General features: G+C 40.2%; 1 protein-coding gene across 1 annotated transcript in view; it reads right to left on the bottom strand.

Annotated features, from left to right (window-relative positions):
* ADAMTS12 (ADAM metallopeptidase with thrombospondin type 1 motif 12) overlaps window positions 1-13,773 on the bottom strand; it is a 378,709-nt gene that overhangs the window by 28,679 nt on the left and 336,257 nt on the right. The window contains exons 21-22 of the mRNA XM_060009627.1: window positions 8,983-9,156; window positions 3,474-3,617 (exon numbers count right to left, since the gene is read on the bottom strand). Coding sequence (XP_059865610.1) covers window positions 3,474-3,617; window positions 8,983-9,156 — 318 coding nt within the window. The remainder of the gene's footprint in view (window positions 1-3,473; window positions 3,618-8,982; window positions 9,157-13,773) is intronic.

Raw genomic sequence — 13,773 nt, 5'->3', positions numbered from 1 at the left:
TCTTCTCTTTCTTTGTGGGTTTGTGCCACTTTTAGCAGTTTTTTTTTTTTTTCTTTTTCTGGCTGTTTAATGGAGTTTGGGGAACAGAGGCAAATGTATATATTTGACCCATCCATATGTCTTACTTGAACTCTGGTAACTTCTCCTTTTCTCTTAATAATAGGTAAAGAGGTCAAGGACAATCCTAAAGGCTGGCTTGGTAGGTGGAGCCACCTCCATTGCCCCCTATTCTCTGATATGCACAACTGATGAATTAGTCGTACATGGCTCTTCCAAGGAAACTTTAACTCATCTCCACCTCCAAGAGACTGCTACTTCTACCTCCCTCTAAGGAAATTCTGTACTTCTGCTGTTGGAAATTTTTACATCTCAGAAATACATGTCTACCTCATTCTTAAAAGGGCAGTACTATGATAAATTAATAAATTAACCAGTTCCTCCATCAATGGACATTTAGATTATTTTCAGGAATTGCTATTATAACAAGGTGGCAATGAACATTCTTTATAGTCATCTAGGATTACATCTGGTGGTATATCTGTGGGTTAAATTATTAAAGGTAGAGTTACTGGGTCAGATACTTTATGGATTTTAAGTTTCTCACTGATTTTAATACTTTCTATTCTAACTTCACACAGATGATTATAACCAAAGAAGTGCACTGGAATCTGGCTAAAGAACAACCACACAAAACTTCACAATTTACAACCTCAGTGTTACCTAACACTGACATTACCTAAATGTCAAAATGAGGAGCAGCCTGCATTCTTACAGGAAAATGAGAATGTTTTTGACAATTTCCTCTTCTCAGTGTGTACCCTGAGAGCTTATGTTTCACACATCATTACTACTGTCATATTTACTGGGGTATCATCATCATTCCTGCCAGAAAGAAAACTGCATTATCCAAATTTCCTTTACAATGAATGATAAGGTACTAGAGCCTTGGGAAGTTGACAGTGACACTTAAAAATGTTTATCTGTAGTTTTTAATCTATAGGATTTTGTTCCCCTGGATGGGCCCAAATTTATAGCATTCTCATGACAGTTCATAGTGTATCAAATTTTCTTTTCTGATGGTCACATTTGATTTGATTAGTGATGCTTATAATTGTTACACAGGGCTCCAGGGTATTTATGAAAAGCCTAATCCTGAAACACATCTTTATCTGTTGAGGACAATTTTTCAGGTTGTGAAATCAAAGATGGATGAGGAAAATTGGTATTAGAAATAACTGAACCTCCAAAAAATAGGAAATAATGTATATTTCCAAGGGAGATATTGTAAGATGCCTAAATATAAATTAAATTTTCTTCATATGAAAAATAATACAACTGTATGACATTGTTGTTCACATGACCCATGGGGGTAGGGTGAAAACTGGTCCTGGACCTGGCAGACAGCTTAGTAGAATGCATAGCCAGAAGCTTGCCCAGACACCAGAATCTCCTTTGCCAATTCATCGTGAATCAGCATTAGATGCCAATTAATATAGGGCATTCATAGAAAATACTATGGGTTCTGTCTAAGGGAATGGTTGATGTCATTCTTCATTGTCTACTAGACATTTTTTAAGCTATAAAAATATGTATTTTTATTTGTTGCAGGCTAACTGATTAATGTACAATGGTCCTTTAGCAATAACAAGTCATCTTGTTCTTCCTGGATTTGAGTGGGAAGAGACCAATACAACCTTGAGTTGGATGCACCAGCAGGAGCCTTTTCTAAGAGTACATGCCACAGGACTTTCCCTGGTGGTGCAGTGGTTAAGAATCCGTCTGCTAATACAGGGGACAGGGGTTCGAGCCCTGGTCCGGGAAGATCTCACATGCCGTAGAGCAACTAAGCCCGTGCGCCACAACTATTGAGTCTGCGCTCTAGAGCCTGTGAGCCACAACTACTGAGCCCGCGTGCCACAGCTACTGAAGCCTGCGCACCTAGAGCCTGTGCTCCACAAGAGAAGCCACCACAATGAGAAGCCCACACACCACAATGAAGAGTAGCCCCCTCTAGCCGCAACTAGAGAAAGCCCGCACACAGCAACAAAGACCCAAGGCAGCCAAAAATAAATCAAAAAAAAAAAAAAAGTACCTGCTAGCATTCAAATTGATCATGGCTCTGCAGGTATAACTACACAACTATAACAACGACAACTGCTAAGAACATAGCAACCTAAAAATATCTTGGGATTATGTTTGGTAAAATACTGCATTAGCCTCTGTTATAATTATAACCATCAAAATATACTTACACAAGAACAAGTTACTTAAAAAAATATTAATAGTTGCGGGGTTAGTATATCAGATCCTCTTGGCTCACCTGTCTCCCAGATGTTGGCCTTTGATGGGCCCCAGCTGAGGTGGGAACCAGATTCATGGAAGCACAACTCATTGGCCTGCACTTCATGCATGCCCTTGCTGTGTGCCTCTTACCCTGACAATGGATTTTCTTGTTGTCAATGAGATGTGAGACACAGTGGGACCTGCCCACACATAAATAACCCAGGACAATGGGGGGTGCTACCCATCTAAGGGGAGACTTTTTACACAATCCTGGGAGATAGGAGCCGGTAGATAATCTCCTCTCTTCCTGCCTCTGGACAAACTGCTCCAAGAGACAGTAGTTCAAACAGCTTTTAAAAGACCTTCTTTTGAGAGCAGGCAATCAGTTGCTCTTGACACCAAGCAGTGGTCAGTTAGGAAAAATGGTCAGCCTGGTAATGCCCCACCTCATACTTGATTCTCCTCCTTCCCTGCCTCCTTCCTCTTTTCTGTCACTCCTGATTCCCTGACATTGTATTTCCTTATAAAGTATTAGATTTTGCCTCAGCTTTATTTTCTAGAGAACCTAGGATACAATAAGTCAGAGTGATGGAAGAATCTGTCTGTGGAAGAATTTTTTTATTTTCAGTGTCACTGATAGTCTTATTTCTACAATAAACTTTGTAAGAATCATAAATCTTTCTCTCATTTACAATTTAACTATTTCATTTGTCCTTCCATCAAACATGCTGGCCATCTAGCAAACTGATAATCTGCAGGTTGACAAGAGACCTGAAATTCACTAAATCATGCTAAGCCTCAAGATTCAGGGCACATGCAACTCCTATTTGCTCTGCAAAAAGCCAGAGGATCCAAGATGTTAGGACCCCAAATCACTTTTCCTTAGGCTTTGTGCCTTTGGGCTAGTTTTCGGTATTTGATTTTTTCTCTTTTGAAAGTATTTGATCTTTTTCTCTTCTGAACTCAGGATAGTTAACACTGACCACCATGTCAGCCATGGGTCAAGTTTTAGCAGACTTAGACGTATTAGAGAGCAGAAAAGTAAAATACAGAACTGAAATATATAGAAACACACTTTAAATCAATGTATACATTGAACATTTACAGGGATTATATATGACTTTTAAAATCAAAAGGAAACAAATGCTATTTTAAAAAAATAAATGAAAGAGATTATAACTGACTCTTACCAGGTCCCAGTTCCCAGTGGCCCAGTGACAGCAAGGGTGCCCATTGCAGGGTGCAATGGATGTGGGTCTTTTCGTCCAGTCACACAGCCCTCCTGGACAAGTCACTCCTCTCTTCTGAATTCCGCCTCCACATGACCTGGAACACTGGTCCACAACAGGGACAAAGTCAGGTAAAAATCACATGGTGTCATTTTCAGAGATAAAGGGTAGGGACATGCCTTTTTTCACTGTATCTTCAGTGCCTGACACTGCACCTGGCAGATGTGAATATTCAGTAGATGCTGAATAAATGTTTACTTTATTTAGAAAAAATACTTGACAGTTCATCTCTAGTTCCACACCTTGTATGTCAACCCATTCCCCACTAATTATTTAGTAAGAGGGTTCATTTTTCCTTTTTCAGTTTGGAAATTAAAAAATGAATGTTTCCAGGTAAGTCTGGAACAAGCATTTTTTTTCTATGACATATTATTAAGTTACAAAGATATACATGTATATAGTATAAAATATAACCTATCTTTAGAGCAGAAATTCCCATGATTACTGAACAAATATTCTTGATTACTGAATATTTCAAGTGGGGATTAAAAACTCAGTTTGGTAATCACTGGTTCAGCATTACTTGAGATAAGGCCTAGCTTATTGCAGTACATCACAAAGTTGGTAGCAACAGTTAGGCCCAGCTATATTAACTCCAAATCTAGGTAGCTTCGTCTAATCACCAAAACATGTTCCTAGTGTCTGTCTGAATTCACAATCATGTGTATTTAGATGTTTTTCATCAAAGTATGCTAGAATAAAGAATTTACATTTCCAAAACAGCTATTATTAATTTTTAAATAAAGAACTCAAGAAAAGACAGAAAAACTCAATAGAATTATATTTTCTTTAAATGCTTTTACTATTATTTTTGCTGTGTACAATGTTATTAAGAATATGAGTATCTCTATTGGAATCTGGAACATTTGTGCCAGGTTCCTTACAATGACCACTCTGTCATTTCAAATGACAAAGGTGAAACAAGCCCCAGGACTTAGCCCTTCCACCAGCAGGTAAGCTCCAGACACGGACCCCACAGGGCCCACTGCCACCTGCACTGGAACCTTGCCTCACCCACCAGTGGGCCAACAGTAGCTCCAAGATCACCAGGCCATGCAGCTAGCCATGTTATGAGCTGGCCCTTCCCATCAGCATGCCAGCAGCCACCAGATGAGGCAGGGCCTAGGAATCAACCAGATCACGAAAAAGCCCACCTACCAGAGCTCCTACAGTAGTTGGTCCCACCACAATAGAAGGGCCCATGCAGCCCACATAGGGGGCACCCCTAGAGCACACAGCTCTAGTGACCAGAGGTGAGTGTGCTGTTGCCCCACTGGACATATCGTACATAAGGCCACTTCTGTAAGATTGGGAAATGTAACCAACCTACCTAATACATAGAAATAAACACAGAGAATTAGGCAAAATGAGGAGTCAGAGGAATATGTTCCAAATTAAGGAACAAAACAAAATCTCAGAAAAAGAACTAAATGAAGTGGAGGTAAGCAAATCTACCTCATAAAGAGTTCAAGGGTAAAGATCATAAAAATGCTCAACAAACTCAGAAGAAGAATTAATGAATAAGGTGAGAATTTCAACAAAGAGTTAGAAAATATAAAGAAGGACAAGACAGAGGTAAAGAATACAATAACTGAGATATGAAGTACATTAGAAAGAATCAACAGTAGATTAGATGATACAGAGGAACATAGCAGCAAACTGGAAGAGGAGTGGAAATCACCCAAGCTGAACAGAAAAAGGAAAGAATTTTTAAATATGAGGATAGTTTAAGAGACCTCTGAGAAATGCAAATCAAAACTACAATGAGGTATCACCTCACACTAGTCAGAATGGCCATCATCAAAAAATCTACAAACAGTAAATGCTTGAGAGGATGTGGAGAAAAGGGAACCCTCTTGCACTGTTGGTGGGAATGTAAATTGATACAGCACTATGGAGAACAGTATGGAGGTTCCTTAAAAAACTAAAAATCGAACTATCATACGACCCAGCAATCCCACTACTGGGTATATACCCTGAGAAAACCATAATTCAAAAAGAGTCATGTACCACAATGTTCCTTGCAGCTCTCTTTACAATAGCCAAGATATGGAAGCAACCTAAGTGTCCATCGACAGATGAATGGATAAAGAAGATGTGGCACATATACACAATGGAATATTACTCAGCCATAAAAAGAAACGAAATTGAGTTATTTGTAGTGAGGTGGATGGACCTAGAGTCTGTCATACAGAGTGAAGTAAGTCAGAAAGAGAAAAACAAATACCATATGCTAACATATATATATGGAATCTAAATTTAAAAAAAAAGGTTCTAAAGAACCTAGGGTCAGGACAGGAATAAAGATGCAGACATAGAGAATGGACTTGAGGACACGTGGAGGAAGAAGGGTAAGCTGGGATGATGTGAGAGACTGGCATGGACTTATAAATACTACCAAATGTAAAATAGATAGCTAGTAGGAAGCAGCTGCATAGCACAGGGAGATCAGCTCGGTGCTTTGTGACCACCTAGAGGGGTGGGATAGGGAGGGTGAGAGGGAGGGAGACGCAAGAGGGAGGAGATATGGGGATATATGTATATGTATAGTTGATTCACTTTGTTATACAGCAGAAACTAACACACCATTGTAAAGCAATTATACTCCAATAAAGAAGTTAAATAAAAAAAGAAAATTACAAACCAATATCACTGATCAACATAGATGCAAAAATTCCCCCCAAAATATTAGAAAAAAATATCTAATGATACATTAAAAGGATCATACACCATGATCAAGTGGGATTTATCCCAGGGATAAAAGTATTGTTTTTGATTCAAAATCAATGTGATACACCACATTAACAAACTGAATAAAAATAATCATGATCACATCAATAGATGCAGAAAAGGCTTTTCACAAAATTCAACATCCATTTATAATAAAAACTGTCAACAAAGTGGGTACAGGGAACATACCTCAACATAATAAAGGCCGTACATGACAAACCTATAGCGAACATCATACTCAACAGTAAAAAGCTGTAACCATTTCCCCTAAGATCAGGTATAAGACAAGGATGCCCACTCTTGTCACTTTTATTCAACATAGTATTGGAAGTCCTAGCCACAACAATCAGACAAGAAAATAAGAGGAATCCATATTGGAAAGGAAGAAGTAAAACTGTCACTGTTTGCAGATGACATGATACTATACATAGAAAATCCTAAAGATGCCACCAAAAAACTACTAAAGCTCATCAATGAATTTGATAAAGTTGCAGGATATAAAATAAATATACAGAAATCTGTTGCATTTCTGTAACTAAAAATGAACTAGCAGGAAAAGAAATTAAGGAACAATCCAATTTACAACTATATCAAAAAGAATAAAATACCAAGGAATAAATCTAACCAAGGAAGTAAAAGACTTGTACTTGGAAAACTATAAGACACTGATGAAAGCAACTGAAGATGACACAAACAACTGGAAAGATACACCGTGCTCATGGGTTGGAAGAATTAATATAGTTAAAATGACTATACTATCCAAGGAAATCTACAGATTCAGTGCAATCCCTATCAAAATACCAATGACGTTTTTCACAGAACTAGAACAAATAATTCTTAAATTTGTATGGAAACACAAAAGACCTCGAATAGGCAAAACAATCCTGAGAAAGAAGAAAGGTGGAGGTGTCACATGCCCTGATTTCCAACTATACTACAAGGCTATGGTAATCAAAACAGTATGGTACTGGCACAAAAACAGACACATAGTTCTATGTAACAGGATAGAGAGTCCAGAAATAAACCCATACTTATATGGTCAACTAATCTATGACAAAGGTGGCAAGAATATACAATGGGGACTAGACAGCCTCTTCAATAAAAGGTGTTGGAAAAACTGGACTACTTTTTCACACCATATACAAAAATAAACTCAAAATGGATTTAAAATTTAAATGTAAGACCTGAAACTATAAAACTTCTTGAAGAAAACATAGGCTGTAGATACATTCTTTGACATTGGTTTTAGTTATATATATATATATATATATATATATATATTTATATATTTATATATATTTATATATATATATATATTTATCTGTCTCTTCAGGCAACAGAAAGAAAAGCAAAAATAAACAAATGAGACTACATCAAACTAAAAAGCGTTTGCACAGTGAAGTAAAATATCAACAAAATGAAAAGGCTGCCTACTGAATGGGAGAAGCTATTTGCAAACAATATATTTGATAAGGGGCTAATATAAAAAATATACAAAGAACTCATACAAGTCAACATCAAAAAACATACAGCCTGATTAAAAAATGGGCAGAGGACCCAAATAGAAATTTTTCCAAAGAAGACAGACAGATGGCAAACAGCAATGTGAAAAGATGCTCAGCATCAATAATCATCAGGGAAATACAAATCAAAACCACAATGAGTTATCACCTCACAGCTGGCAGAATGGCTAGCATCAAAAAAAACAACAAATAACAAATCTTGGCCAGGATGTGGAGAAAAGGGAACCCCTGTGCCTTGTTGGTGGGAATTTAAATTGGGGTAGTCATTATGGAAAACTGTATGGAGGTTCCTCTAAGAATTAAAAATAGAACTGCCATATGATCCAGCAATTTCACGCTTGGGTATTTCCTGAAGAAAACAAACACCAATTCAAAGAGATATATGCACCTCAATGTTCACTGCAACATTATTTATAACAGAAGGTATGGAAGCAATGTAAGTGTCCATTGATGAATGGATAAAGAAGATGTGGTGTGTACGTGTACACACACACACAAAATGGAATACTACTCAGCCATAAAAAATAAAATCTTGCCACCTAGGACAACATGGATGGATCTAGAAGTGAAATAAGTCAGACAAAGAAAGACAAATACCGCATGATCTCACTTACATGTGGAATGTAAAAACAAAACAAACAGACAAAACAAAATGAAAAGAGACACATAGATACAGAGAACAAATTCTGGTGTTTGACAGAAGGTAGAGGTGTGGGGTAGGGGGGAAAATAGGTGAAGGGGATTAAGAGGTACAAACCTCCTGATGTATAATAAATACGTTATAGGGATGTAATATACAACATAAGGAATATAATCAATAATATTGAAATAACTTATTATGGGGACATAATAAGGCTTTCCCTGAAAGCCTTCGAGGAGTTCAGGCCTTTTGAGCACTAGCTACCTGGACTCCTTGCTTGGCGCCTGCAATAAACGCTGCACTTTCCTTCACCACCACCTGGTGTCAGTAGATCGGCTTTACTGTGTATGGACAAGTGACCCAAGTTTGGTTCAGTAACACACCCAGTGGAAGGTGGCTGAGTGGTGGCCTGGCGCTGGATTGATACACGTGTGGTCTTCCCCGACATCTAGACTCACAAAGTAACACAGAGATTCATGGTTGCCAGGTTGTCCGGATAGTGTACTAGGCACCGTACCTGGCTCCAAGGCTCCACCTGCCACTCCTCGCAGGGCTCCAGGTTACAGCTCATGCTCAGTGGAGGAGGAGGGCCAGCCAGGAACTGGCAGTGAAATGGCCTCAGGCTGCGGTGGTCCCGGTCCACACACTGAATCTCCCGGATCTGGAAGCCCCCGCTGCAGTTTCTGGAGCACTGTATGGAGAGTGAGAGAAAAGGGGACACCTGAGTCCTTGGCATCAGACCATCCACGCCCGGATTCCCAGGGGTTTCACAAAGCATCACGAAGTTCCAGGCTTCCAGTCACGAAGAGGGGTTAGTAAACTGTCTTCCCTCAGAAAGGGAGTCACTTGAGCAGCTCCCCAAGAGGGGCCTCCCAATGTCAGAAAATGCAGGTGTGGAAGGGTGAAAACCGGGTGAAAAGTCCAGTTCTGTCACTCACTCATAGTGAGCCCTTGGGCGAGCTGCAGAAACATTCTGAGCCTCAGCTGTCATATCTGTAAACTGGGATAGTAACCGTTACCTACGGGGCTGTTCTGAAGATTACAGCCGCAGGGGTGGGCTTGGGGTGAGGCTGGCACAGCATCCACTCAGTGGGTGGATGTTCCCTAAGATGCCTGTGTTCATTTGAGGCAAATGGAACCGCTGTTGGGGGAGCCCTCTGCAAAGCCACAGCCAACTGTCCCTCAAAATCCTACCGAAAACCCATTTTCTCCCTGAGTGTGAATGCAGGTTGGGTTACCTTGTTTCAAGGGAAGGGCCTCTATAAGGAAAATAAACTGAATAACTGCTCAGTGGTTTGATTCAGGGAGTGGGCCAACCCTGTCCTTGCCCCTACTGCCAGGTTTCCCCCTACAGCACCATCGCCCACCATCCTTCCTTCTATAGCCTCCATCACCGAGGGTTTTCTCAGTGCGTGCCTGCAGCAAGCCCTTACAGAGGCCGCCCTCACGCCCCCTGCCCTGTGCCCGTACCTTGCGCAGTGGCCCCTGCACCCTGCTCTCAGTAAAGGGCACTGTTCACTCGCAGGCTGCTGATTTCCTTAAGATCATGATAAACACGGCTGAGCCTGGGTCACCTAAAACCAGAGTTTACGTGGCCTATTCTGGAGGACTTCTTTGGTTCACTCTCTGACCTCTTGGATTCTGGAAGCTTCTCCATCCCCCACCTAGTTAGATTTTACTTAATCGTAACTTGAGCTTCCAAGACTTGGTCTGTCTACAGTCTGTGTAGAATGCTAGTGCCATCAGTTTCCCTTCAGCTCGTCTTGCCTGTGCATCCTAGTCTCTCAAGGACAGTCCTGGCCTGTCTTGTCACTGCCCACACTCAGGTGGGGACCCGAAGTAGGTGGCATGGAGCCTGATCTCTGTGCCCCTCAGCCCCTCTCCTCCAGATTCTCCGTGGATTAACAATATGTCCTGTGGTCCTTGTGTCCCAAATATTCCTTCTTCCACCCTTCGCATTACTTGCTACTGCCCCTCCTTTAACTTAGCATAAATGTTACCTTCTCTGCGAGGCCTTCCTTGAATACCTTCTCCAAAGGATACCTATCCCTCTTGTTATTTATCTCAGGTCCTTCCTTGTTTCCATCAAAAGAACTTGAAATGTGAAACAACTTTTATTTATTCTGTCCATCCTTTCTATTAAACTATCACTGCCCTGAAGTTGGAGGCCTGTCTGCCCTGGTCACCATTGTGTCTTGAGCATCTAGCATGGGGCCAGGTGCAGCATAGATGTTCCCCACAGCTTGCTGAATGAATATATGAATTCTGAGAAAAGAGCAACTGGCGGCTCCCAGTGGACTAAAGAGATCTGTGGTCACTATAAAGAGCATCCTTCTTCACCCTCTCAATCCTTCCACTGATGATCTCATTACAGTCTTGGCTGAGAAAATGCACCACCACCAAGGTGTGCGCATTGCTGTAAGGTATATTTTCATCTGGCCCTCTCTCTACATGGTAAAATATCATGCTTTCTGGTTATGGTGGCATAATCATAATTGTAGGGTTGTGGATGGTGAAAGAAAATTCCTCAAAATCTTTCAGTAGAGGTATATCCCAAAATACTGATCCCCATCCTTCTGCCACCAGGCAGATTGCACAAGTCACCTGACATCAAACCTTGGGCTGTAACATAGAAGATGTGGGCCCATATGACAAGGGGGCAGATTGATGCTCTAATGCTACCATAAATCAAGTGTGTTTAGCTTCTCAGAAATAAGCAACACTTGCCAGACAGCCCCCGCAAAAGCAAATTCAAAACTTCATTTGCCTGCCATGCTGTAAGTACACAGAGAAAAAAGTAACTGCCAATTTAAAATCAGTCACAGAACAGGAGCTTCTGGGTTGGTGAACACATGAAGGTGCTGGGAGAGTGGTGTGCCTGAAGAGGGCATGGGAACTCTGCTCCCATTCCCCGTGCCTTGCCCTATGCATCCCTTTCATCTGGCTGTTCCTGAGTTATATCATTTTATGATCAACTGCAGATCTACTGTGTGGATGACAGGGTCTTGGTGCTCCGACTGGGGGTCAGGCCTGTGCCTCTGAAGTGGGAGAGCCGAGTTCAGGACATTGGTCCACCAGAGCTCTCGGCTCCACGTAATATCAAACGGCGAAAGCTCTCCCAAAGATCTCCACCTCAACGCTAAGACCCAGCTCTACTCAACAACAAGCAAACTACAGTGCTGGATACCCTATGCCAAACAACCAGCAAGAAAGGAACTAAACCCCACCTATTAGCAGAGAGGCTGCCTAAAATCATACTCAGTTCACAGACACCCCAAAACACACCACAAGATGCGGTGCTGCCCAACAGAAAGACAAGATCAGACTCATCCACCAGAACACAGGCACTAGTCCCCTCCACCAGGAAGCCTACACAACCCACTGAACCAACCTTAACCACTGGGGTAAGACACCAAAAACAATGGGAAGTACGAACCTGCAGAATGTGAAAAGGAGACCCCAAACACAGTAAGTTAAGCAAAATGACAAAACAGAGAAACACACAGCAGATAAAGCAGCAACGTAAAAACTCACCAGACCAAACAAATGAAGAGGAAAGAGGCAGTATACCTGAAAAAGAATTCAGAATAGGGAGAGTAAAGATGATGCTAAAATTGGAAATAGAATGGAGAAAATACAAGAAACGTTTAACAAGGACCTAAAAGAACTAAAGAGCAAACAAACAATGATGAACAACACAATAAATGAAATTAAAAATTCTCTAGAAGGGATCAATAGCAGAATAACTGAGGCAGAAGAACAGATAAGTGACTTAGAAGATAAAATAGTGGAAATAACTACTTCAGAGCAGAATAAAGAAAAAAAGAATGAAAAGAATTGAGGACAATCTCAGAGACATCTGGGACAGCATTAAATGCACCAACATTCGAATTATAGGGGTACCAGAAGACGAAGAGAAAAAGAAAGGGACTGAGAAAATATCTGAAGCGATTATGGTTGAAAACTTCCCTAATATGGGAAAGGAAATAGTCAATCAAGCGCAGAGAGTCCCATACAGGATAAATCCAAGGAGAAACACGCCAATTCACATATTAATCAAACTATCAAAAATTAAATACAAAGAAAAAATATTTAAAGCAACAAGGGAAAAACAACAAACAACATACAAGGGAATTCCTATAAGCTAACAACTGATCTTTCAGCAGAAACTCTGCAAGCAAGAAGAGAGTGGCAGGACATACTGAAAGTGATGGAAGGGAAAAACCTACAACCAAGATTACTCTACCCAGCAAGGATCTCATTCAGATTCGATGGAGAAATTAAAACCTTTACAGACAAGCAAAAGTTAAGAGAATTCAGCACCACCAAACAAGCTTTACAACAAATGCTAAAAGAACTTCTCTAGGCAGGAAACACAAGAGAAGGAACAGAACTACAATAACAAACCCAAAACAATTAAGAAAACGGTAATAGGAACATACATATCGAAAATTACCTTAAATGTAAATGGATTAAATGCTCCAACCAAAAGACATGGATTGGCTGAATGGATACAAAAACAAGACCCATACATATGCTGTCTACAAGAGACCCACTTCAGACCTAGGGACACATACAAACTGAAAGTGAGGGGATGGAAAAAGATATTCCATGCAAATGGAAATCAAAAGAAAGGTGGAGTAGCAATTGTCATATCAGACAAAATAGACTTTAAAATAAAGACTATTACAAGAGACAAAGACATAATGATCAAGGGATCGATCCAAGAAGAAGATATAATAATTGTAAATGTTTATGCAGCCAACATAGGAGCACCTCAATACATAACGCAAATTCTAAGAGCCATAAAAGAGGAAATCGACAGTAACACAATCATACTGGGGACTTTAACACCCCACTTTCACCAATGGACAGATCATCCAAAATGAAAATAAATAAGGAAACACAAGCTTTAAATGATACATTAAACAAGATGGACTTAATTGATACTTATAGGACATTCCATCCAAAAACAACAGAATACACCTTCTTCTCAAGTGCTCATGGAACATTCTCCAGTATAGATCATACCTTGGGTCACAAATAAAGCCTTGGTAAATTTAAGAAAATTGAAATCATATCAAGTATCTTTTCCGACCACAACGCTATGAGACTAGACATCAATTACAGGAAACAACCTGTAAAAAATACAAACACATGGAGGCTAAACAATATACAACTTAATAACCAAGAGATCACTGAAGAAACCAAAGAGGAAATCAAAAAATACCTAGAAACAAATGACAATGAAAACACGATGACCCAAAACCTATGGGATGCAGCAAAAGCAGTTCTAAGAGGGAAGTTT

This window comes from Delphinus delphis, chromosome 3, assembly GCF_949987515.2.
Source record: "Delphinus delphis chromosome 3, mDelDel1.2, whole genome shotgun sequence".
NCBI classification, from domain to species: domain Eukaryota; kingdom Metazoa; phylum Chordata; class Mammalia; order Artiodactyla; family Delphinidae; genus Delphinus; species Delphinus delphis.
Note: the sequence above shows the minus strand (reverse complement) of the source record. Positions and strands in the feature narration are given on the sequence as shown.